The sequence below is a fragment of the Aulostomus chinensis genome, chromosome 11 (assembly GCF_037954235.1).
Source record: "Aulostomus chinensis isolate RoL2024-O1b breed Wild chromosome 11, RoL_Achi_v1.0, whole genome shotgun sequence".
In the NCBI taxonomy this organism is placed as follows: Eukaryota; Metazoa; Chordata; class Actinopteri; order Syngnathiformes; family Aulostomidae; genus Aulostomus; species Aulostomus chinensis.
The window spans coordinates 21,091,643-21,118,104 of NC_141330.1; the positions used below are offsets into that span (position 1 = coordinate 21,091,643).

At 39.4% G+C, this 26,462-nt stretch overlaps 1 protein-coding gene across 4 annotated transcripts in view; it reads left to right on the plus strand.

Annotated features, from left to right (window-relative positions):
- LOC147253765 (CUB and sushi domain-containing protein 3-like) overlaps positions 1-26,462 on the plus strand; it is a 246,750-nt gene that overhangs the window by 135,294 nt on the left and 84,994 nt on the right. For 3 of the 4 annotated variants that reach the window (XM_086219046.1, XM_086219048.1, XM_086219049.1), the window contains exons 32-39: positions 4,874-4,987; positions 5,521-5,616; positions 5,984-6,187; positions 11,556-11,680; positions 12,741-12,837; positions 16,952-17,056; positions 24,248-24,366; positions 25,414-25,483. In XM_086219046.1, the coding sequence (XP_086075172.1) occupies positions 4,874-4,987; positions 5,521-5,616; positions 5,984-6,187; positions 11,556-11,680; positions 12,741-12,837; positions 16,952-17,056; positions 24,248-24,366; positions 25,414-25,483 (930 nt within the window). The remainder of the gene's footprint in view (positions 1-4,873; positions 4,988-5,520; positions 5,617-5,983; positions 6,188-11,555; positions 11,681-12,740; positions 12,838-16,951; positions 17,057-24,247; positions 24,367-25,413; positions 25,484-26,462) is intronic. The other variant, XM_086219047.1, reaches the window with a different exon arrangement.

Below are 26,462 nucleotides of genomic sequence, written 5' to 3' on the forward strand. Positions count from 1 at the left end.
CACATTAGTGAAAGCTATTCATGGGGATAAACAGGCTTCTCTTGCTTTCATTTAGCAGTATGCTATTTCAAGTCTGCTCCACAGAATACCCAATTACATTTTACCTGTGTGCATGCACCAGTTACAGCAGCTACTTTCTCTAGTTTTAAAATTGTCATGTTATTCTTACTGTATTACATCTAAGTTCAAATCAGATGCTTTGACTGCAATTTTTGTTACAATTTTTTTTCTTGCAACATTACAAAAAGTAGCAGGACTCTCAAGCTCGATAAAATGATTCATTCAAAATAATCTTATTAAATACCTTGAACAAATGTTTCCGCAACAAGCACTGGTGTGCAGCTGCAGGCAAATTATGTAAACTGTTGGACCTCAACAAACACATAACAGGGAACAATAACAGGGAACAATAACAGCTGAGTTGATATGAGAAATCAAATGACAAACTTTCTCAAAGAACAATGAACCATTCAACCAGTTATGTGAATAGTACAACATGTAAAAATGATCATTTGAAAAAACAGAATTTGGCAGATTTGCCGCCACTTCAAATTGTCCCACTTTGATGGACATTTTTTTGACATTTATTCTTTCTCTTTACACAATTTGTAATTATTATCACATTCTTTAATTAAATCAATTGCAGTTTCTCACAGATCAAACCGACGTACCAGAAAAGGGATATATTTCACTAATAATCTCACTGCTTGAGCTGTATGACTGTATTAATAATTAACTATTATCCTTTTAAATAACCTTCCTCTAAACCAGCCTACATTGTGCCGTCCATGTAGATGAAAGAAAAAAACATGACAAGGATACTAATGAGCTTAACTCCATGAAACACACACGCAGAAAAAGGAATTGCAATCTTATCATAACTGTTAATCTTTGTTGGGTAGAACCAGGATGTCTATGCATCAGATGGCAAGACTGCATTCGCTGTGGAGAGCTCAAGGCTAATTGTTCCACTAATGGCACCAGCACAATTCAAATATATCACCTCAAGTTAAACCTTTTTAGGAAATACTTTTATTGTTCATTTTTATTGCCATACAAGCAAAAATAGATAAATATATAATACTCCATGTGATTTTGGAGCTCCAGATCCCACTGGACAGCTGATTGCAAGTTACCTTAGCTGCAATCAATGCTAGCAGTTGGAAACAGAAGCAGACTTTTATATAGTCAAATACTTGCCTTAATAGAAGTCAGGATTTGCTTCATGTTCGCTATGGATTAAACATGTCAAAAATTACAAGTTGTTTTTATGTTACACTTGCTGCTTCATTCACTACGGCAGCGTCACGTCACATCTCAGTGTTCTCAGCTTCCAAAGCCTGTTTATCAATGCCTGCATCAACTCTTTTGGAAAAGTGTATTTCATGCGCTTTGAGGTGTTTGCTTCGTGCGCCTCTGCAAGAGTTCATTGCAGCAAAACTAACTAGCAGTCCCCTGTCAACTGGGAGTCTAGAGCTCTACAATAAGAGCAGGGTATCCTATCTACTTTTCTGGCAAAAATTGATGACCAGTAAACATATTTTTTGTAAAAGAGTTATTTCCTTTCTGTTGACATTTATGTAACACATTTTTTCCATCATAACTATAATTGTATTTAGAATATTCAGAAATGTAGTGTTTGGGGAAACACACTCAGTGTAACAGTGACTGGTCAGGTCAGAGGAGGCGGTTAGTTTACATACGATACCAGGTCCTCCTGTACTGTATTCATCCAGAGTGGAAGCATCCAGGGTTCTTTTGTTTTTTAACAAAACTCAAGACTTTAATCAATGTTGACTCAATTACATCACGACCAGGTTCCTATTCACGTTAAATCAATCAGTGCTGCATTATTGTACTGCACGTGAAAAAGAAAGGAAAAAAAAAAAAAACCTGATGATGGTCCAGACTGCATTTTGCCCTGAAATGAAACAAATGTACACCAATATCACATATAACAACAACAATAATAATAATCATAATAATAATAATAATATGCATTTTATTTGTTTTTTTAGGCTTTACATAAGTTAAAAAACACAAAAGTAACATATGACAAAAAAACATATATATACACATAATAACCCATTAAAAGTAGATTTCCAACCAGTACTATTACCTAAAGGTTTTGTATAAAATACAATCCTTATTTTGAATCCTTCTACGCTTTCTCAACCACAGGTTATGTGCTCCAAACCCCAAATCAGGTTCGGAAGCACAAACTGCACAATACTTTGTTTTTATCGTAAATCATGATGATGTCATGACTCCTCCTATCTCTCCCTCTTTGATGTCTTACGGCATGACGATACCTGTCAGTGATGAACACATGACACAAATGACATGTGCTGTACTATACCCACCCAGTAGTATTGCATCGCCTGTGTGTGAGCCAATGAAATGAATCAATCTTACATCCCATCTGCACAGATGGGTGACTTCCACTGTGCATAGGGCAATGCCCTTTGTAGATGGCACAACTAATCACCTCAAAACTTGTGCCAGCTTGTTTAGAGAGAAAAAAGTTTCAGAAAATTCAGAACTGAACTGGTTCAAGAACCTGCAACAATTTGGTGGAAAAGGAATTTGATGTACCGTACATTCATGCAGTACATATAACATGCGCTTGCAGTGTGGAGCCTTCTGTGGATTTCTGTTCGCAGTCATACACAAGCACACAGAGCCAAATACACTGGATGGCCTAAGATGTGATGCCCAACTTATTCCTTTGAATGAACAGGTATGGCCAATGTAAGATCAAATTACATTTAAAGGCAACTACATGGGGAATTATTCAAATATTTCACTGCTCATTCTAAGTTCTGATAATTTCTGTTTCCTTCATTGCATCCAAGTCAGCTTAAGATTTAATTATGACTTGTGTTGCAAACAATAATGGTCGTGTTGGCTTGTCATCAAATTGGAGTTTAATTATGTTTAATTAAGTCAGCATTGGCCAGATACTTTCTCAATTCAATCAATTGAGAATTTCAAAGGATTGTCACCGCACACAACTCTGTTCTTACCAGGTATAGTGTAATATAAACAATGGGCTGTTTATGACAATGTTTAACGTTGATTCATTTTAAGGATAAAGTCTTCAACCAATGAGAAGGAAAGTAATCCTAAATAAATGTGAGTGCGAGTCTCATCCACATGTAAACTGCTCCAGTAAACAGACGAGAGAGACAGGAGTAAAAAGTACATATTAACATGTAAAACATCTTCTGAGACAGAATTTGTGTGTCCAGCTGCCGTATGTAAAAGGCTGCAGTCTAAACCTCACATGTTAACTATGTGGTCAGTTATCCCCGTGATGGCTCTTTGTAAATCTGCTGTGACATTTTCGGATGGGACCAGCTGGCCATCTCAGCCGCTAGCAGCCTGAATCCTGACATGTTTAGCTGGTCAACGTCTGTCAGCTGATGAAGAAAGACATGATATTGCAGAGAAAAGGAGAACAGAGAAACGATAGACAAGTTCAATGGGCTGCTGCTCCAGTCATGCATTTTCTTTTATCATCAAATATCAACAAAGCCAACACAGTTATTTTCAGGCATGAAAGCCAAAGGCCAAGGAGACCCATATCATTAAAGAATTGGCTACTCTATTCAGGAACTGGCTAGTCCTAATTATAATTTGAGAAAATGTCTCATAAAGGTTTACTGCAGAGAAACTCTGTGTTTGTGTGTGTGTGTGTGCGTACGTGTGTGTATGCGAGAGAGAGATAGAGAGTGTGTGTGTGTGTGTGTGTGTGTGTATACACATAATGTTTATGACTCATTTTCAGCTGTGTACAGGAAGATGGTGAGTTGGGTATTTTAGGTATAAGAATGGTGTTCAAATTTGAGTCACCTTTCCATTATACATCATAAGTCATAATAAAAATAGTATGATTTGAATCATAAATGTTAGCATGGAATTATGATTGAATTTTTGGGATGATTGGAAAGAAAAAAAAATTTGCCTTGGTATAAGAAGAGAACTGGTCTATGAAAGCCAGGCCAGATTGCTGGCAATGACATGTGGTCTTGTGGAACCTTTGTATGGCAGCAGCACCGGGAATCTGTGAAGTAGTTCAATTTTCGATAAATGATAAATCTAAAAATCTTGTTTTGAGACGGAGTCATGATAGTAATCACTGTGTGACATGCAACTACTGTTTAGGCTGCAATTAATCAACAACTCCATGAACTTGCAAAACCCCTCTACTGAATACAGAACTAGAATGCTTTGTTATATAATTTTAATTTAAAGCCCTTACAAACAATATGCTCTCCTCTTTTAGGGTCACCATTGATTCATGATCAAGAATATCATATATATAAGATATGAAATATACATAATGAGATTTTCACTACAATGTAAATTTCATCAATGCTTTAATACTCCTGACTAAAAATGTAGAAAGGCAGTTTATATCAGTACATGCACTGATCAGTTTTAAATATTAAAAAAAAAATATTTAGACATCTTCTAGTCATCTTTTTTTTTTTTAAATCGGCATAGACTTTTTGCTATTTTTGGTTGAAATTACATTTAGTAGGAATTAAAAATGGTTATCAGGTTATCTGATAGACTGAATATAACACCTCAAATTCAGTTGTTTTTTTTTTTTTACCAGTAATTGAAGAGAAGAGCTGCAGCCAATAAGGAACTCCAACACTCAATTCAGTGAAAATCCTAATTGTACTGATTACAGCCTTAACCTGTGTTTCTGGGGGCATTCTGTCATTGAATTACATTCATCCTGAAACATGTAATAAATTAATAATTAACATGTGATAAATTCTTATTTGCTATTTTTTGCTGAATTTGATGTCATAAAGAATTGACATGTGTTCTCTGAGTCCTGTACCTCTCTCTTTTGCAGTACTGTTTGGTCAGTTTGTGGTGTTTCATACTTTGACCAGTGATGTGGTCGACATCTATGATGGATCCTCAACAGATTCCCCCCTTCTCTCCTCCATCCATGGATCACACTCAGGTGAAAACACAACAACAGGATCTGATCTACGTGTATTATTCTACTTCTGATACTAAGCTAATAGGTTTGACAAGTATCTTCTGTGGCAAATTAAACATTGCAGCTTTCTGCTGCCAAGAATTTTTTTTCTCCCCCTCTCACATTTCTCAGAGGTTGGTGTAATGAAGCACAGTCATGACATACAAAATACATTAAAATTACAATTGAATAAACCCCTGAGACCCTGATTAAGCCGGCTGTAGTGAGCCAGCTGTCGTAAATTGTCATACTCTGCTTGATTAAACTATGACATGATTTCAAAACATACAAATGAATCAGTCCTTTTTCCCACAGAGAGGGATAAATGCTACATTAGGTATTAAATCTAAATCACATCGAACGTCACACCTTCTAATTCCAAATCAATATACCCGATAAGGTCATAAGGAGCCCTTGCTTTACAATTCATTGGTTATCTGTGCAACCCTGGGTGTTTTCATTAACAGCATCATCGTAAGAGTCCCAATAATGAATCATTTACTTTTACATTTCAGGGGAGACACTCCCTTTGAGTACTGGAAACAAGATAACACTTAAGTTTACCACGAATGGAACAGACACAGCAAAAGGATTTCATTTTGTTTACCAAGGTAAGTAAGGCTTCTCTCACACAGTTTCATGATTTATTTTCTTATTTTTGTGCAATAAATGTTATGGCTTTCATATATTTTAAATGATTTTCAGCATTGCACTCGTCACATAAAGGGCTCATCAGAGTGAGAGTCATTGGCTGTAGCTAAGCATGGCTAGGCTGAGCATGATGGTTCACAATAAACCTTATCTTGGCACTACACACAAGACTGACTAATGATATGAGGAGAGATTCACAAGATCTTAACCATTTCTCTCTGCTTCTTTTGTCTTGCCATCTCTCCTTCTTCCTCTTGTCTTACTACCTACCAAACCCACCCTCCACTCTTTATTCTTCATTGTCCTCCTCACGTTCGTTAACCCCAGCTGTCCCCCGAACAAGTGCCTCTCAGTGTAGCTCGGTCCCTGAGCCCCGGTTTGGGAAACGAATAGGGAATGACTTTGGCACTAGTATGGTGGTACTGTTTGAATGCAATCCAGGCTACACGCTGCATGGCTCCAACGCCATCAGGTGTGAGGCCGTGCCCAATGCCCTGGCCCAGTGGAACGGCACTGTGCCCACATGTGTTGGTAAGTGTCCTGATCATCCAAGCCTTGCATCACCCTCTGCATGAACACACACACTCACACAGATCCACAAAATGGAGCAGGTGCATCAAACGGTCAGTGCCTGTATTTTCTGATCATTACTTATCATAATGACTGCCACCAATTGCAAAACCCCCACTTAGCTTTGGTCTTGATAGTTTGGACAAGAAGAAAAAGCTAAAGACAAATACGCCAACAAGATGTGCCTAAATAAGGAATGCTTCCATGCCTTGCCAGAATAATACAGTTTATACGTAACAGCAGCCTCCACATTTCACTTCAGTTAAAGTTTAAAAAATGAAAATTCTTCCTATAGAAGTCAATATCTAGACCTATTAAAAGTGATAAAATACACATCATGTACAAAAATAGAGGTGCAGTGCCAGTTTGTACTTAAAAGAGTACAAATATATGACACTGGGGCTAAACTTTTTGATGGACAATAGTTTACCCTTCAGTTATCCTTCAATGTACTTACTGCCTCTTGAAGACCCATATTGTGCTTTCAGTGTGTGAAGTGAAATGAGGGGTACAGCAGTCGGCTTTCAAAAGGTACAGCCCCAGTTACAGGAATTTGTACACTTTATAGGTACACACTTGGACCTCTATCTCTCTGTTTTATTAATGAATACCTTTACATTATATTGTTAGCTAAGTGTATACATAATACCTAAAAGTAAACGTATGCGTAATATCACCCTGTAATCAAGTCTGAGTTGACTAGTGTGCTGCCTAATACCTCGGATACTACATTCATAAGTATTTTCAACTTATGTTTTGATGTTTTTGGGTGTTTGAAGTCACTGCTGCAAATAACACTCTGATGCAAAGACAAACAGATTTTCTCAAAATTAAGCATGGGATATTTGTGATATCATAGTTACACTTAAAATATGCAAAAGTTGAAACGGCAGGTACATGAGACAACAAATATAGTTAAGTTATACATAGGAGAAAAAAAATACAAGCTGGATACAAAACAGGAGTCCCTGAACAGCTCATTTAATTGTCTATGCAAGGTGTGGGCCACTGCCCAAGGAACTGGCATCTCTCTCTACACGGTTTTTTGGCACGACTCCCTCCACATTCATGATTTACATGCCCTGCTGCTCACTGTTGCCCAAACATACACACATGCAGAAAGTGTGTCACTGCATGACTGCAATCTCATGAGGAAATCTTTAAAAAAATGACCTACCTACCCACCTACCTACCCACCTACCTACATATTGCTGCAGTCAGTCTTTATACCGGCAAATACTCTGTGAGTGGAATAGATTCAAGTCAGGGTTCATCCAAGTTCACTGTCAAATGATAAGGGAATAACAGTGCCATGCACAGTTCCATTTTAAACACGGAGATTTCTATCTGGAGATTGGATCTGGCTGCAGTGTATTCATCTTGAATAATGGATATAGTTCCATGGAAGCTTCAGCAAAACACGATATGCTCAATTACTCAAGCCCTCTTTATGGAATATGATAGCATCAGACATTATTTCCTGTGAGCACCTGCGTCAGTGAAGATATGTTTCCAGTTCCTTTTCCAGCTGTGATCGACGTGGGTCATCATGTGACACTCGATCTGCTTTTGATTTCAGAAACACTAAGCTACTGAAGTATCAAAGCTTTGTCCTGTCATTGAGTACTGGTTTGAGCTTGAGTGTGTGTGTGTGTGTGTGTGACACACACACTGTATAAGGTAGAGGAGGCACTTAAACAAATGAAGCCCGTTTATCATTTTGCACTTTAAAACTATTATTTTGGGAGCCTGACCTGAATGTGTGCAAAATGTAAGGATTGCAGTTTACATCGAAGAAATTGTGTTGATGTTTTTTTTTAAAAATTGGAACCAAAATAGTTTAACACGAACAAAAGAAATTTACAATTCAAATCACTCTAGAGAAAAGGTGGGATCATTTTTGCCCTTTTCGTCGTTTCAAACATCTGCTTACGTCAACATTTCGACTGTGAGAACTTACAAGGGCTTTGTATAGATTGAATAAAAAAATGGGCAGATGAACACCTGTTTTCTGTTTGTTTCCTACACAACATGAAGCAAGGCTGACTCAAAATCATAACTGCCCAAAATTGCAGGAGCTCACAGTTTCCATGATTCATACTCAGTATGCCCACGCTATGAAACTGACTGCTGGTGTAAACACTTCCTGAGGTGTGAAAAAGAAAACAGTGTCCCACTGAGCTTGTTTTTAAACAGTAGATTCTTGTTTTTTAGCCTCTCAAGACCAATTAAAATATGTGTGTGTCTCTGTGGGTAAGGCCAAGCCACAGTGTCTCACTGGACTCAATTGCCCCACCCCTGATATATTTACAGCAATTTACAGTACATGTTGAAGACTGTTTTGGTGAAAATGATAATTATTACTTCTCAGTGGTACCTGTACTGTACAAGTACACACATCTGCTAATAAATAAACACAACATTTGTAAAAATGAAACTTTTAGATGACATTTAGCAGTATATACATAAATATGACATTTACACAGGCATTGCATGGAATTTGAAACACCTGTGTGGTGCACACATTGTGTACAACTCTTGATCTATTGATTAAGGTATGTTTCATATTAGTGGCTGGGAATTCCCTGCATGTGAGATGGTGCAAACAGTGTGTCACAAGGTGTGTATTTCCCACACTTGTCTATCTGCACTAACTTTGACATATGAGCTTGCCACAGACAGAGACGGCTGGGAAGCACTCATGCTTTTATGAGTCTCATGATTTCTAATCTTGGCCAACAAATTACATGAACTGACAGCCATGCAGACTCAAAGGAGCTGTTAAATGATGGTAAAATTCAAGGTCTTTGCTCCGTCTCCGTTGCTTGTTGTGAAAGGGCTGGTCTCATTTTTGATTAATTTCAGTTCTGTAAGCGTAAACCTGAGGTTTATCTTTGGGGGAAAAAAACAAGTAGTGGAACGATTGCATATGTTTCAATGTAAACAGTGTAAATCATTGTCTCAGTGTGATGACCTACGTTGTTCTTTTTTTATTTTGTGTTTTTGCTTCACGCTGTATGACTGTTAGTTCAATTAACTGCACCCAAACAAAATGAACCTGTGAAAAGACTGGCAGTTGGAGGTTCACTTTTGAGATTATTTTTGGAAAGCTTTTTCCCCCTAATTGGAACAACATCATTGTGTACCCTGAAGCACAGGATAAGAGTATGTAAGATAAAATTGAAAATAAGTCTTTAAAATTAAAAGTTTTTTTTTTTGGAACCAGCACCAGGTATCTTTGATAGGATTTGATCATTTGTTCCATAATTGACCCTTTGCAAATGCCTGCCCACCTTGATTGATACCACAATGTCTGAAAGTTTTCAGAAAACCTGTAGCTTTTCCATTGCATTTGAAGGCTACTGTATATTCAGGATCTCAAACTGGCTCAGCAATGAAAGCATGTTACATAAATAAAGACAGAAGCTGAAGCCTTCTGATGACAGAGTGAAGGTGAACCATCGCATCACTTGTAAGTGAGACAGAGGACAATGACATTAAGGAGCAACGCTGTTCCTGTTATGCTGGGAACATCTCTATTCACTGTTAAAGTCATTTATAAGCAAAAGCAGCTTATGCTTATGTAAGGTTACATTAACTAGTAAGTTAGCTAGTGTGAGCTAACTAGCGTGATATTAGTGATATATGTTGAGTACTAATATTTACTAAATATCAAAGTGTGTCAACCCAGGCCTCCATAAAAGTAATGATTTACCTTGCAACAGACAAAGCTGTGCCAGTTGATCTTTGACAGTCCAACTGGATTAATATAGCGTTATAGCATAAAATCTTAAATCTTTGCATTGGAGTCAACAGAGCACGACCATGAAAGCCTGATGGACTTCTGCTGTGCTGTGATTGGCTAGTCTGCGTTTTGGGGGTGCGGCTAAGCGAAGGGTCAGTTGAAGACTGGTTAAGGTTTGATGATTTAGAAATGATGATGCACTGTGTTGACTCATGTTTGGGGGTTAATTTTGTGTAAAGAAAAGTTGGGGACCTACCGGGAAATGATTCAAGGCCCAGGTTACTGATAATGAATGCAATCACTCGGGCTAGAGCTGTAGTCACAATTGCCTTTTTCTGAGTAACCCAGTGTCAAACCTTGCTCATAGGTTTTGACATTTTGACAGTGGCACACTTGATTTCACAGTCACTCTCAATCATTTTTCATTTGATGAGCAGAATTCAAAATGAGCTATTCCCATTTAATTATGATTGTGGAGTAAATGACTTTAATTTCTGAAACCTTTTCAGCTACATGTGATGTGCATTCACTGAAAATAGTACTAACACAGCCCTCATTATTGTGAAGTGTGATTGCTCTATGGTTTGATTGCTGTGAGGTGCAGCATGGAAGTCATTTTGTCTAATGTGTTACTACTTGGAATGAAAGCAATCGAGTAGTCAGTCAGAATGTGTAGGATGGTACATATATAAATACTGATGAGTTTGATATGGTGCTACTGTAAGATGATAGAGGCTCTTTGTTACTGGCCAATTTTGTCATATTTATGCATGCATTCTTTGGTATTCTACATTTTAAGTTGTCCTATCGAGCATTTTTAAGGAGCATAGACATGTTTATTAAATGGTTGTTAACACATGCCACGTATCACATATATTATAGTGGGAATATACAGTATACATTTCTCCTTTTTTTCCTGTCTCCCCTGTCTTTGATTTGATTCAAATGAAACGGTCAGATGAATGTAAAACCTAAAAAAAAAAATGCTCGGAATGGTAGATTGTAAATCCTACGGTGTTGCAAACAAATGCTAGTAAAACTTTGATACTTATGTAACTTTGATGGTAACATGAGAAAATAAAGAAGTAAGTGCCTGAGTCATAGCACTTGGGTACAGACCTTTACACCAGCTCTTTCTGTAGCGCACACCATCTGTCCTGACTCCAATCCAGCATTCACCTGAAAGCCTGCCCGCTTGATGAATATGTTACTTGTGGCACCGCTAAAACTGAGGGGTGCTTTTTGGAGGAAGGGCATTGACAAGTGCAAGGTGGGATTTATGTGTCCTGCAAAAGATAAAATCAGGGGGGAAATGTGTGTGTGTGTGTGTGTGTGTGTGTGTGTGTGTGTGTGTGTAATGTCATAGGAAATGTGAGATGTCAATGAAATCCCTTGGACAATGATGAGGGTAAAACTAAGTGCTGCTACTTTTAAATGCTTGATGATTCACTACCTTACCAGTTGGTTATCTGCCCATTCAGAGCTCTGTGTGTGGACATTGCATCTTTCCACCTGATATTTGCCATGAAGAACTCTGTCTCTCACTTGGTCTCCATCTTTCTCAATCTGTCATTCTTTGTCTAGTTCCCTGTGGTGGGGTGTTAACTGACCGCAGAGGCACCATCCTCTCTCCAGGGTACCCAGAGCCGTATGCCAACTATCTGAACTGCGCGTGGAAAATCTCTGTTCCAGAGGGAGCTGGCATCCAAGTGAGTGGACCCAGATAGAGATAGTAGTACTGACATGTTTAATGAGAAAAATATATAATATATGAGATATAAAAAATGTACACATATATATATATACACACACATATATACATATACATATATATATATATACATACATATATATACACACATATATATACCGTATTTTCCGCACTATAAGGCGCACCCAAAAACCTTGAATTTTCTCAAAAACCGACAGTGCGCCTTATAATCCGATGCACCTTATGTGTGGATCAATATTGGTTCATTATGGCTACCGTAGTCAGGGGGCGTCGCCGAAGTAACGGCGGTAAAAACGGTATCGTCACTGAACTGCCAGACAACAACGGCAACACTGACTCTGATAATGACGACTTTGACGAGACGGAACCGGGCACGTTGGATGCCGTACTCGCCCAACTGTTCAACTCGGACACTGAAGAGGAAGAATTCGATGGATTCGTGGATGAGGAATGAACTGAAAGAGTGAGCTTTACGTGTTTCTTTCACGTGTTTACAACTGAACGAGGCTTGGGAGATATTGTGAATATGGACATTAACGTTTGGACAACGTTGAGTTATTTAGATATTGTTATTTGCACTATTTCGAGAGTTACTATATTGTGATTGCACTAGCGTTTGATTTACTGACTGTTTCTTTTACGTGTTTACTGAATCAGGGAAAAGTTCCCCTCCCCGTTTGTGAATGCACTATCTTGTTTTGGGAGTGAACGGAGTTGTCAGAACGTTGGTTTGTATTCTACGAATAAAGTTTGACCGACTGACTTATCTGACTGTTTTGTTGACGTTCCCTTTAGCGCAGCTCCATCTAGTGGATGCATAACGCAACCCCAGCCACTACAGTCGTTTAGATTCTATGCGCCTTATAATGCGGTGCGCCCTATATATGAAAAAAGTTTTAAAATAGGCCATTCATTGATTCATTGCGCCTTATAGTGCGGAAAATACGGTACACATATAACTCTTCTGCTTCCTGTGGTGTTTTATTTTTTAGCCTCTGTGTTTATTATATTCATATGAAGGGATCCTTCTCTTCCAGATTCAAGTAGTGACCTTCGCCACTGAGCACAACTGGGATTCTCTAGATTTTTTTGACGGGGTTGATGGCAATGCTCCAAGGCTTGGTAGCTACTCAGGTAAAACTGATACAACTGAATTTTAGCTCACATGGCCTTCTTGAATTTCAATCAGACGTCACAGGGCCCCAGCAGCAGACAAATGTGGTCATGAAGCTGATGACATTTGGCATGCCCTTTGAGAGTGCTGTCTTAAACCAGTTAAAGAAGTCAAAGCACAAAAAAGCCTCTTCCAGACAATGTTCCTGTCTCAGGTGTAGAGATCTTCATGAAGTCATCTCTGTTTCAGACTGGAAATGGAGTTGCCTTAGGGCTCATGCTAATGGAAATGGTGCTCTTGACACGTGGTATCCCACTAGAAACAGGCCATCACATCCATATCATTTTAAGTGTTCATCCTCGAGACTGTTGTCATTAAAGGATTTCTGCCTTTATATTGGCAGTTTCATGACACCATGTGTGAAATTTCTCAAATGGTGAATATTTAAGAGTGGTATAGCTCACATCAGTAAGGGCAGTGCCTGTGGTTTGAAATAGCTGAGCTATTGAATAGCTAGCACTCAGAATTTTCCTAACGCAATTAAGTGATTATGATTAGGGCTGAACACTTTGTTATTGAGAAATGTGATTATTTTTGACTGATATTGCAGTTATGGGGCAGCACGGTGGTGCAGTGGTTAGCAGCAAAAAGGTACCGGGTTCAAGTCCTGGCTTCGGCACGGGATCTTTCTGTGTGAGTCTCCAAGTTCTCCTGTACCTGCCTGGGTTCTCTCTGGTACTCCAGCTTCCTCCCACAGTCCAAAGACATCAAGAGGGGACGAGGCTGATTGATACTCGAAATTGACCCAAGGTGTGACTGTGAGTGTGAATGGTTGTCTGTCTCTATGTGTTGGCCGTGTGATGGACTGGTGACCCATCCAGGTTGAACCCCGCCTCTGCCTGAAAGCTGCTGCCCCCCCCCCCCATTACCCTTAACTGGATAAGCTGAAGAAAATGGATGGATGGCAGTTATGATAATAATAAATGCTATTCATAATCCATGATATTAGATGGAGTTATCATTCTTGTGTCATTATTTGCATTTCAATGGAAAATAACAACATTTCTGTGGGGCTCTTTACTAAGCAAAGATGTGCATTAAAATGAGCAGAATACCACTTAAAGTATTGCCCCTGAAATGCTTCATTTAGAATGGTATTTACTGGGGGTGCAATGAAATATCAACTCACGAAACAATACGAAATACGAAACAGGGCTTATAATACAAAATACTCATGATACGAAATAAAGATTAAAGAAAATCAAAAATTAGGAATGCAAAAATCAAATTCTTTATTTTCTTCCTTAATATTTAGACATACAAGTAATTACTGCGTCAGTACAAAATAAAATGCTCTTTGCTTTGAAAAAGCTAAATATTTGTATTTTTTCCCTTTTTTAGACTACAATGCAAATACCAACATAAAATTTCAAGTAAAAAAGTGCTTTGTTGTTGTAAACAATGAGGACAACTATATTCTTGAATGAAAAGGAAAGCAGGGCTGCATGGTGGTGCAGTGGTTAGCACTGTGGCCTCACAGCAAGAAGGTTCCGGGTTCGAGTCCCGGCTCAGGCACGGGATCTTTCTGTGTGGAGTTTGCATGTTCTCCCCGTGTCTGCGTGGGTTCTCTCCGGGTAATCCGGCTTCCTCCCACAGTCCAAAGACATGCAATTGGGGACTAGGCTGATTGAATACTCTAAATTGACCGTAGGTATGAATGTGAGTGTGAATGGTTGTTTGTCTCTCTATGTTGGCGATGGACTGGTGACCTGTCCAGGGTGTACCCCGCCTCTCGCCCGTTGACGCTGGGATCGACCCTTAATGTGTAGGAATAAGCGGAAGATGACGATGGATGGATGGAAAAGGAAAGCAAATACTCAGTAATCCTGAGGGCTGCAGTCTAATCTGGATCTATAATGTTTGACCTCAGCGAACTGTAAGATTTAGCCTTCAACATATTCTTCTATCATGTTAGCAGTGCTCGCTGCAGTGTACGGAGTTGTGTACCGACATAGTTTTCACACGTTTTTTTGTTTTATCGACAGTTGCCTAACTGTTGCCTTTTACATGGGAAGCCAAAATAACACCACACAACCGATTTGTTCGGTGAAGCAGCGTCTGCTACTTGTTCGACCTTGTCTTCCTCCATTTTGAAATGATTGTTTGGCTTCTTCTTCTTCTGTGGCGTTGCTAGAGTTCATGTGTTCAGCAGGCAAGAGGGTCAAAAATTATCAGTGTTAGTGGTGTGCGGCGCCGCTTCGCATTGTTTTTTTTTTTACATTGAATTTTATTTCATGCGTCTTTGAATTTTTTGGGGGCATTTTTAAGGTCATATTGGGATTTCAATAAAATAATGATGAATTGTTAAGCCCTGTTCATGATTATATTAAATCTGGGACACCAAAAATGATCATACAGATTAGGAGTGATGATACACCAGTTTTAACATTAGCCATAATTTGTACATTAATCCTTTATATTGTATTCATATTGCACATATTGTCATAAATAATCTATCCCTCGTATTTTGATAGTGTTTTGGTAAAAAGGAGAGAAGAGACACAAATAGAAAATGTCCTTCATAAAGTTCAGATTTTTTTATAGATGTCATAGTGATATCATTATTGTTTATGATTTTGGCCATAAAACTGACACTGTGATAACCATAAAGCAGATGTTAGAGCTTGATTTCTGAGGGGTTTGACTCTTCTCTTCGTCGTAGTCTGAGAGTCTGATTGAGGTACAGAAAGCCTGCAGGGTAATAACTTGGCAATCATAGGGTAGACATGTTATGCAGCATACTTTGCATTGTCTATTGCAATTTAAATGGGCGACGAAAATTTAAAAATGAACTTCATGATGTATTTAAGAAGACTTGAAACTTGTTAGTCAGCACTGTTGCCTCACAGCAAGAAGGTTCAGTGTTTGAGTCCCGGCTGGGGCACAGGATCTTTCTGTGTGGAGTCCCCATGTTCTCCCTGTTCCTGTCTGGGTTCTCTCTGGTACTCCAGCTTCCTCCCACCGTCCAAAGACATGCAACTGGGGACGAGACTGATTGATACTCTAAATTGACCGTAGGTGTGAATGTGAGTGTGAATGATTTTTTTCTATATACAGTATGTTGGCCCTGCAATGGACTGGCAACCTGTCCAGGTTGTACCCCGCTTTTCGCCTGTAGCGGCTGGGATGGGCTCCAGCCCCCCCCACGAACCTTAACAGGAATAAATGGAAGAAAATGGATGGATGGATGAAACTTGCTATCAAAATCATCAACTTATCAAGAAAATGTGAAAAATAGGGTAATTTTCTCATCAAGTTATACAATCTGACTTCTTTTTAAACCACAGTAGTTGCCTCTTGCAGGCAGTGAGAATGAACGCAGGTTTGAGACACATTGAATTCACCTGTCAGACTAAATCTCTCCGTTCATTCAGTATAATCTGTTGTGCGGCATCAGCAATAATGCAGCAGCTGCACACATCTGTTGTTGGGCAAGATCAATCAGCTATGAGCTCGTGACTGAAAGAATGAGAGTGCAAATATAAGCAGCCCAAGTGAGATTTCTCTGTATGGTGGTCTGGATTAGCCTCCAGATGTGTTAAACTAAAACATCTGGAGGGTGCTTGAGTGGAGCTGCTGGGCTCTTCAGTTACTCATAATTACCTCTTAAGGTACAAAGATAAATTATAAAGCATCATTGCAAAGATGGGACTATAGATTGTAAAGCATACCTTTTTAAAGATAATTCAGTTTTATTTGTGAGTTTGTTTGTTTTTTAGTGAATGTGATTCATTGCAGTATTTTAGGCACACAGTATTTTTGTTTTGCTCCGTAATTTCATGATCTCTTGTACCCAGCAACTCATTATGCAGGGTTATGGAGGTGGAATGACTACTGCTGATATCTACAGTGTCCAGACACTTAACAACACTTGACTTGATTTAAAATGTAGAAGTGGATTTAGGGGAATGAACAAACCAAACTACAGCAGAAACATAATTTCAATAATTATGAACTATACATAATTAAGGTACAATATGTCCATGTGTGATTCGTGTCCAAAAATTATGGCTTGGAGTAAAAATGGAATATCTCGTAGAGAGGGCACTAAGCGTGTGCTTTATATTTTTACAGGTACAACCATTCCCCAGCTGCTGAACAGCACATCCAACAACTTGTACCTGACCTTCCAGTCTGACATTAGTGTATCTGCTGCTGGCTTCCACTTGGAGTACACAGGTATGAGGAGTGACGGCTTGTCTGCCTGGCTGTCTCTTTGTGTTTGTTTGTTTGTTTTTTGTCAGATTTGGAAGAAGCACAGTGTGCATAGTAGGCACGGAAATAAGTAGGGGGCGCATGAGCCAGCAAAGCTTTTTCTTTTCCTGTACTTTTAATGAATCTTTGGTATCTGCCATTTTGATACAATATTCCCTAGTGATTTTTTTTTTTTAATCTTCCCATTACTGATCCCCGTTTCATTGCACTTAGGGACTAGGTTTGCTAATCTGTCAGTAGGGTATTCACTTAGGAGCATATTTGTTAAAGAGAGTACTGAACATTCACAGAGCAGTAAAATTGAAGGCATGTAGCTGTCCCTGGTGGAGCAACTGTTTTAGTAACCCCTCCCATTAAAGAAATGGTATAAATGGGGTGTTGATGTGCAGGTGATTTACGGTTATGCCACAGCTCTGCCGTAGACCATTGCTAATAAAATCCCTTGTGACCTATTTCCCTGTGGTAATTTGCATCTCGGGCGATTTTGTTTTATTTGCTTTTTTCCAAGGGTAGCCAGATTTTCAGCTGAAGCCTGAGCAGACCTGTTGTCATTGTGAAGTTCATCGCTGGTTGTAAAAAAGTGTAACTGTAGGGAAAGAAATGTTTAAATTTTATAGGATCAAGTTGTCACCAAGAAAGGATTGGAATGCCATTATAAGACTTTTGCTACGTGAGTAAAGTGGATTTCCTTAAGATAACACAACTAAGAAATAACTCTGTCACGTCTGTCCTCGTTGACGGTCACATCAGTCCGCAGGCATCACATGGCTTTAGAGAATGACTTCACAGTCTTGTCTCACACAGTCAGCGCTTCGTTTCTGCAACACCCTCCTCCTGTTTGGAAGAACTCTGAAGCCCTGTCTCTCCTTTCTGCGCTGACTTTCTCCCCTACCACTGCCTACTGCTGTGAAACACTTCACGACCATGTCTCACAGTCAGCTCTCTGCTCCATTTCCATCTTACACTGCTGCCCCAGTGAAGCTTGCTGTCTGATGCTTTTTGTGAACCAGTTTCTTGTCAGAGCCTTTCTACTTTTCTGGTTGCTATTTATAAATGACAGCTTTTGTGCCATTGTTTTTGCTTCCTGCCATGTGATCAGGCCATATTGTGTTACTGTGTCGTTCTGTGTTTGTGGTCTGTTATTTTGTTCCCCATTTTGTCTTCTTTTCCTTATAGTGAAGTTCAGAATCTCAATGTAGTCATGTTATTATGTGAGTATCCTCTTTTTGGGGTTTGTTTCTTTGTATTCTGTGCCTTATTTCCAGCCTCAGGTTGGCTTGAACCCACCATTTTTATTCATACACGGATGTTTGAACTTCAAATTAATGCTCTGAAGGCTCAGTGCAGTTGGCACACACCCATCGAGCCAACCATCTGTTTTAAATGTTTCCTTTGGGTGATTGTTGGAGTCCATTGAGATCAGTCTTAGAAATCCTGTGTGCCACCCGAAGGCCAACAGTGTACAAGAGTAATAAGAATGTGTGTGTTCTCATAGGCAGTGTGGCGGTTTGTATCCTGAATGCAGTCCTTCATTGTGTTTCATTTGCCGCAGTCTGCAGAGGCCTATTTTATTTCTGCATGAGCAGTGACAACAGAATGAATAAGCTCTTGACAAACTCAGGAGAAATCCATACTTTTGTTTGCCTCACTAAATGTCTAGTAATGTTCAGATCACCCAGTTAATATTAGGGTGATGTTAGTTATCCATGAATTCTAATCCTTTTTTTTTAGTATTCAGCCTTGCTTGCATACTTCTCCACTGAATTATTTTATCAATCAATGTTAAGAGCAGCTATAATTGGCATACACTTCACAAATTTTATAACAATATATATTGGATTATAATATCAGAGGCAAATCTCTTTTGTGATGAACCTCCAGAATAAAAGAATACAAAGAGACTGGCCCACCCCTGTTTAACAAGCCTTACAGGGGGCCCTTATAGAGAAAGATCTGATATACCCATTATAGTCATTAGAAACGTGCAAACGGACAGTGTTGGTAATGTCAACCCAAAGGAACAGTGTTTTTGTTTTGTATTTGTTTGCTGTGGGGCGCCATTAGCATCAAGCTAAATACGGTATCTGTGGTTCAATCTCTCTGCATTCTGGAGTCATAAAGTAGAAACTGAACTTTCCATTTTGTCTGCTTTTGTTAAGAAGCACTTTTGATCAAATTTTGCACAATTTCACTTTTTTTTTCTCCAGAAGATACTTTACTCACACAGTGCAGAAAAATGTTAAATGAACATGTATGATATACGCTTTACTTTATTTGTCAGTCAGTACGTCCTGTAGGCCAGTCTTAGTGTTGCTGATATCCGTGCTTTTATCTGTGCTGATGCCTATCTCCAATTCCAAACACACCAGCTTGCTCTGAGGTGGGGGGAGTGGCAAAATTAAAGTTGAGTTTATGCATGCCAGGAGGCAGAGCACAGATTTGGTATGCAGTTTGTCATTAAATTGCCCTTGCTTCTTTTGCTTGCTCAAGCCAGCACAAACAGCAGTTTCTGTGGCTTTTGTGAGAGGAGTACACACACATTTTTGTTTATACAGAAACAATCTCTTCACTCCACATCTTCTTGTCAAAAATAAACCAACAGAAATCCACGGTAAATATGAAAGACAACAGAATAGGAACATGAGCATGTTCATATAAGAGCTATCAAAATTAATCCTGTTTGCTTTATTTATGAAGGAACCATCATTGTAATGGATGATTTATGATGAGAGTGATCAGCATAAACAGGAACGAGATCAATGATAATCATTAAATTACCATGACCACAATCATTATGATTATATCTTTAGGGGATGTTCAACTGCTTAAAATTATAAAGGGAACAGTCCCAGATCTCGATAAAAGATATATTCCAGTTGAAAATCTTTATTGATAACATTGCATAAAGCCTCAAAATAATGTTAGAACAATCAATGGAAACCAAGATCTTTAACCCATTGAGAACAAGATACAGAATCATACTCAAACAACGAGACTTCGCGCTGATCCAACTACTGTGAATTTCCTCAAGACAGTTCCCGATGTGGCTCAGTAGTGTGTATGCACTCCCTACTTTGTTGGGCAGAGCTTTTGATGAGATGAAAGATGGTCCTGGGGATCTCCTCTATAACTGGGATTTTGACATCAGTCAGCTCCTGGACAGTCTGTGGTTCCACCAGGCAGTGACGGATGCAACCACACATTATGTCCTATAGGTGCTCGACTGGATTAAGTTCTTCGGGTGGGACAGTCATTAGCATCAATGTCTGCGTCATCCAGGAGTTATTGACAAACCTGAGCTACACGAAGCAGGGCATTGTCATACCCCAGCAGGAACACGGGGCCCACTGCACCAGCATATGGTCTGACAACGATTTTGAGAAAATCATCCCCGTACCTAACAGCAGTCAGGGTACCTCTGGCAAGTATTTGGAGGTCTGTGCAGACCGCCAAGGATATGCCACTCCAGACCGTCACTGACCCACCGCTACACCAGTCATGCTAGAAGATATCGCTGGCAACAGAATATTCTCCATGGCGTCTCCATACTTTCCCGCTTCTGTCAAATGTGCTCCATGTAAACCTGCTCTCATCTGTCGAGACAACAGGATGCCAATGTAAATTTTGGTATTCTCTGGCAAATGCCAATCAGGCTACATGGTGCTGGGTTGTGAGCATAGGCCCCACTTGTGGAAGTTGGGCCTTCATGCCACCCTCATGGAGTCTGTTTCTTCCAGTTTGGGCTGAAACATGCACACGAGTGGCCTGCCAGAGGTTATTTTGTAGGTCACTGGCAGTGCTCTTCCTGTTCCTCCTTACAAAAAGGAGTAAATAGTGGTCCCGCCGCTGAGTTGTTGCCCTTCTACAACCCCCTTCACCTCTCCTGGTCTACTGGCCTGTCTCTTGGTATCTCTCCACATTCTTGAAACTGTGCTGGGAGACACAGCAAACCTGGCAACATAGCATGTTGATGCGCCATCCTGCAGTAGCTGTACAACCTGAGCAACTTCTTGGGGCTGCAGATATTCGCCTCGTGCTACCACTAAAGGTGAGAGCACTGAAAAAATGTTACACTATAGCCAAGATCAACCAGGAAGGATGAAGAGAAGGAAATGGTCATTCCTTAATATGGGGCTGTCTTGCTGTTTCTCTTTCCTTCCCACCCTTGGGTGTCTCATTTGCACAACAGCAGTTAAAATTAATTCCTTACTCGACAGGTTGATATCCTGGAAGTGTGACTGACCTGGAATTACACTGTGAAGATTTTGTGTTCCCTATATTTTCTTAAGGAGCGTTGATCTTGGAACAAAATTTATGCTTGTACAGAGTATAACCAGAGTATTATGCCTTGTAAGCCTGAACCCATAGTTTACTGTCAAATTTCTGTCTACCCTCAAACATGACTTCTTTTCTACACCACAAACTATTCTGTATTGTGTGACCTTAATGCTTTTGTATCTGACAGGGAATTTCTTGTAATTTTTTGGACTACTGTATATATTTTGAAATAATTAAGGATTCAGTGTGAAATGCATTACCCTGGGTTATTATGTGTTCTTTGGAAATGCATTCTGCCTGTGTGCAGGAGAGGGAGTCCCTTTCATCTTTTCGCCTTGATGTGCTGGTTGTGCATGCTGATTAGCATGATCGATTGCTGGTCTTGATTGCCTATGCATGTGCACAACGCATTTCCACTTCTTACTGTCTATGGCAGTCGAATTGATAGAATGTCAGTTCCATTCAAGTCTCTTAATTCATATGCTAAAATAAATAGATCAAGCCAATTTTCAGGTTTTAGTCATGTCTAATGACCTGCATGACTGAAATTTCATTGACTAGATACAGTTGCTAAGGTGTCATGTTGTATCAAGTAGGGATGGGCATAGAAATCAGAAATACCGTTCACTTTTTGACAAATCTAAAAATCGTATTCTAGTGACATCACCACTTCATACCAGGAAAACTAAATACAAGACATCGAGGCCAAGTCACAGTGTTTTTAGTTGTTGGTTTTTTTTTTGTAAATATTCAAAGTAATAAATAAAAATATTCTGGAACACACCTGTTAAGCAATAGGAGCCAGTGCTTTCTCGAATGGACACCCTCTCTTAACCTGATCAAAGACCAAAGGTCTGCTTGTTCTCGTAGCACCTGGCTACGCAAACTGGAGCCTGATGTTATCTGTGTTGTGTTTTTTTGTGTTTGACAAGGACATGATAGTTTCGGTATACACTCATGACCAATTTCATTAAGTATCCAATCCAACAGTTGTGTTATAAATTCAGGCTTTACAAAGATAATTATGTCCGATTTGATTGACGCTGCTAAAGAGGTATTGTTTTCAATACATGTTTTGACTATGGTTAATTTGTGGTTGTGTTGAATTGCACATTTTAATCCAAGGCCATGGTTGTCAACCTTCACTGGTCATAGCCACCAGAATAATCAAGTAGATATTTGCAAAACAAATGTCATTCATTTGAATTTGTCAGTTTACACTTCTGACAACCAGTCACACTTGATTGGGAATTTCATCTGGTGTCCTCTGTTTTACTTTCTTAGGCCTCATCCCTGCTCTTTGTCTGTGAGGTCAAGAGTTGATCTGACTCCCAGGCTTTGACCTGGGTCTAGGTGTGAACCTGCGGTGCCTTTCATAATTCTTTTAGCGTAATTTTGTTGTTAGAAAAACTGACACCTACAGCGCTAGCGTTGTCTAGATTCATAGCTCTGTTTAGTCTATGTGACGTGAAATTTGTGCAGGATGTTCCAATGAGGTCTGACAGATAGTGACAGACTAGAACAGACTAGTTACTAGAATGACTATTTTCGAGGGGTGGAACTCAGATGTTCTGGGGGAGCTGCCTCAACCTCATCTCTGGACTTAACCTTGTACATCCGTATTGGATATATCCAGTAAAGTGTCCAATGTAAGGCGTTTCTTGAGTCTCCAGCCTGTTTCTTGTGTTCGACGAATTCTTTCATCAGATAAAATTCCTCTACATCACTATCAACCCACTCCCCTGGAAGCTGCTTTAGCTCCTTTGTTTTGTCTCCTACTCTGCACCTCTTCGATGACTCTTCCCACTCAAAATGAAATGAATTGCTATGAATCTTCTTCCTGCAATGTTTACATTTGTCCACCAACCTGCCTGTTTGGACCCATCAACTCTTTGACTCAGTCTGCACGTGTAATTTTGTACACTCTTTTTTTTTTTTTTAGAAGTTTTATATTTTAACTTTGTCCATCCATCTTTCTAAAAATCCACCATACAACCTTATGCACAACCATGTATATTTTTGTTTTCATTTCTCATATCTATATATTGCACCCACAAGTATTCAAAACACAGTACGGAGAAATGACTTGTCCGTTGATGTAGTTGGAGAAGATGTTTTAATCCTACTTTCATTTAATCCTACTTTCATTTAGAATAATTATTTTTATTATCAGGAGTCTGCATGTTCTCCCCGTGCCTGTGTGGGTTCTCTCTGGTACTCCAGCTTCCTCCCACAGTCCAAAGACATCAAGAGGGGACTAGGCTGATTGATACTCTAAATTGACCGTAGGAAAGACTGAGTGTGAATGGTTGTCTGTCTCTGTGTTGGCCCTGCGATGGACTGGTGACACCTTTTGCCTAAAGGCTGCTGGGACCCCCCCGGCAACCTTTAACAGGATTATAATTATTGTTATTATTTGATTTTTCTGTTATGTTATTGTAACTATAGCTTCAATTCCTCTCAAATACTGTGCATTTGAGTTAGCCAGGAATTGTGATCCTTTTTGTTTTAAAGCGATTTCATACAGAGTTTCAGGCTGCTCAGCACCTGGAAAGTGGCGCTATAATCACTTCTCTCTAGTACTTCAAGGAATACTTCTTGGATGGCTTTGTAATTTCACAGTGATTGCTTCGGATAACACTCAGAATTATTTTGTGATCAAATCCAAAAGTAGAATAGCTATGTGACGTCTTCCAATTTCTCAATGTTCTGATGATTATACTCTTCGCCATTGTTTTTGTGATTAAATGAAAAAGTTGCCATATACAATATACCAGGAAACCAGATTTCAAATCTGTTAAGCAGTTGCAGGTTGTGCCCAACATATGCAGAAGAATGATCGCCGTCTACACTTGTGTGTTGTGACTCTGTCCTAAGCAATAGGTTTGGATTCGTGTCCAGAGCCGCTGTCCCCCAATAACGGCCACAAAGTGGGAGACCGCTACACAGTGGGTGACATGGTGTCCTTCCAGTGTGATCAAGGCTTCTCGTTACAGGTGGGTCAAAGCATGCAGGGCAGGTAAAGCCAAAATCCAGCTCTCTCATAATTTTGGGTCGGGAATCATAGTTGCCTGCCTGGAGTGCCAAGTTCAAGGAAATACCCCAAAGTACAACTCTGTCAAGGCAGCGTCACTAAGTACTTCTTATATCATATATATGTCAGTGTGTGCGTGTGTGTGTTTGTGCGCGTGCTCGTGTGTGTGTTTTCTGTGTATTTGTATGTAAGATATACAGGAAGCAGAAAAGTCAGAAAAATGTGTGTGGTTGGATAACTGTTCATGTATTTATGCTTGCATTTTCATTTCAAAGTGTGTTTACTTGGCTTGTGTGCTCATCTGCCTGGTAGTGTATGTGTGGTATTTGTGTGTTACAAAGCAGCTTTAACTTTTCCCAATCCTCCCAAGTAGATTCTGTAGCTGTAGAACCTTCTAAGGCTATGGGCGATGGATTGTGTTAACAGTGGCTTCACTAATCCCACACCGATTTTCCTTCCAAGCTCGGGCATTCGTTTCTGTTCACACTCTCTCAGGACCAGCCGGCCACATCTTCAGGCTGTATCTCGACACCATAAACAGACTAGAGGCAACTGTAAAATCAAAAGCTCAAGTATCTAGTATTTTTGAATTCAGGTACATGTATTTTAAAACTCTTTTTAAAGGCTTTTCGGCAACAGGAACACACTAAATAGCACAAAAATATTGATAAATTAAAACAACACTATGAAAAGTTTACAGAGGATGAACCTGCATTATCTATCATTTTTGTCGACTTTACATTTTTGTTTAACAAAAACAACAACAACAAAACCAGAAGCAGAATGTCTGTCAATCTTTTTTTTTTTTTGTCAAAAACCCTGCTGGTACTTTTATTGCTCTGTTTTAGCAGCAGCACACCTCTACTCTTGGTATATCAAATGTTTTCACCCAGGAATATTGTGTTGACAAATTCTAGGATTCTGCAGGATGGACAAAATTTGCTACAAACTGTCATTTTGGTCTCTTAGAATTGTATTATATTACATTTGTCTCTGTTTTTCCAAACAGGGTAATGCATATATTACATGCATGCCTGGCCCTGTCAGGAGGTGGAATTACCCTGTACCCCTATGTTTAGGTAATGTATTCCTTTACTGGCTGACATTTTCCATGTTTTGTATTTCAATGAGATGATATTTCAGACAAGAGAACTACATTTGTAGCATCAAAGAGATTCTCCTTTATTTTTTTCCACCATTTTTCTTTCTTTATGCTTCCTTATACATTGTATTTCTCCCATACCCATTATTTAGTCAGACACAGCCACCCAGTAGATCAGTGGGTTCACAGAGGGCTTGTAATTGTATTACGGACAGCATTAATTTCATTGTAAGATCAAGCTAAGGGCAGTAATGAGTGGGTTTGACAGGATTGCGGGGTTGGGATTATGAATTTTCTGCAGCTTCAGCTGAAAATCAATGAGGCTTTGCGCCGTCTAAGGGTATTGTTTGATTTCTGATACCCTTGATGAGCATCTCTAGTCTCCCTGATACTTCTCTCATGTTGATTGCTGCAGTGATAGATTATACCGATTACCAAGGAAGTGCTCCACATTTTCTTTTGACAACCTGCTGTTCTGGTGGTTGTCCCAATTACATGTGTGCACACACACTAAAACACTCCAACCCTGCATATCAACACACATTTACAAGCTTTCACACACAAACCACTACACTTGCCATGTAAACCTTCTATCCCTGTGGTTTTAACATTTCACTCCAGGCATAAATCTCAGCTTTACCATTGTCAGGCCTGTTCTTGGACATGTGTGTTGGCTTGTTAGTTCAACTCCTTGCTCATTTACAGTATGTACACTCACTCCAATCCCCCTGGGATCTGTCTTCACTTTGTTGCTGATAAACTCACATCAAAGTGGATGCATATCCCTTTTCAAACAGCCTACCATGCTCATGAGCACTCCCAATCTCCTCTTCTCTTTCATTTTATACACAAATAGGTCATGCAGGTTTACCCCACAAGCAAAACAATGAAATCTTGCGATAGTTTTTACCTCGTTCTGAGCTGTTAGTCCCTAAAGAACTGACTCCTTGTGTTTC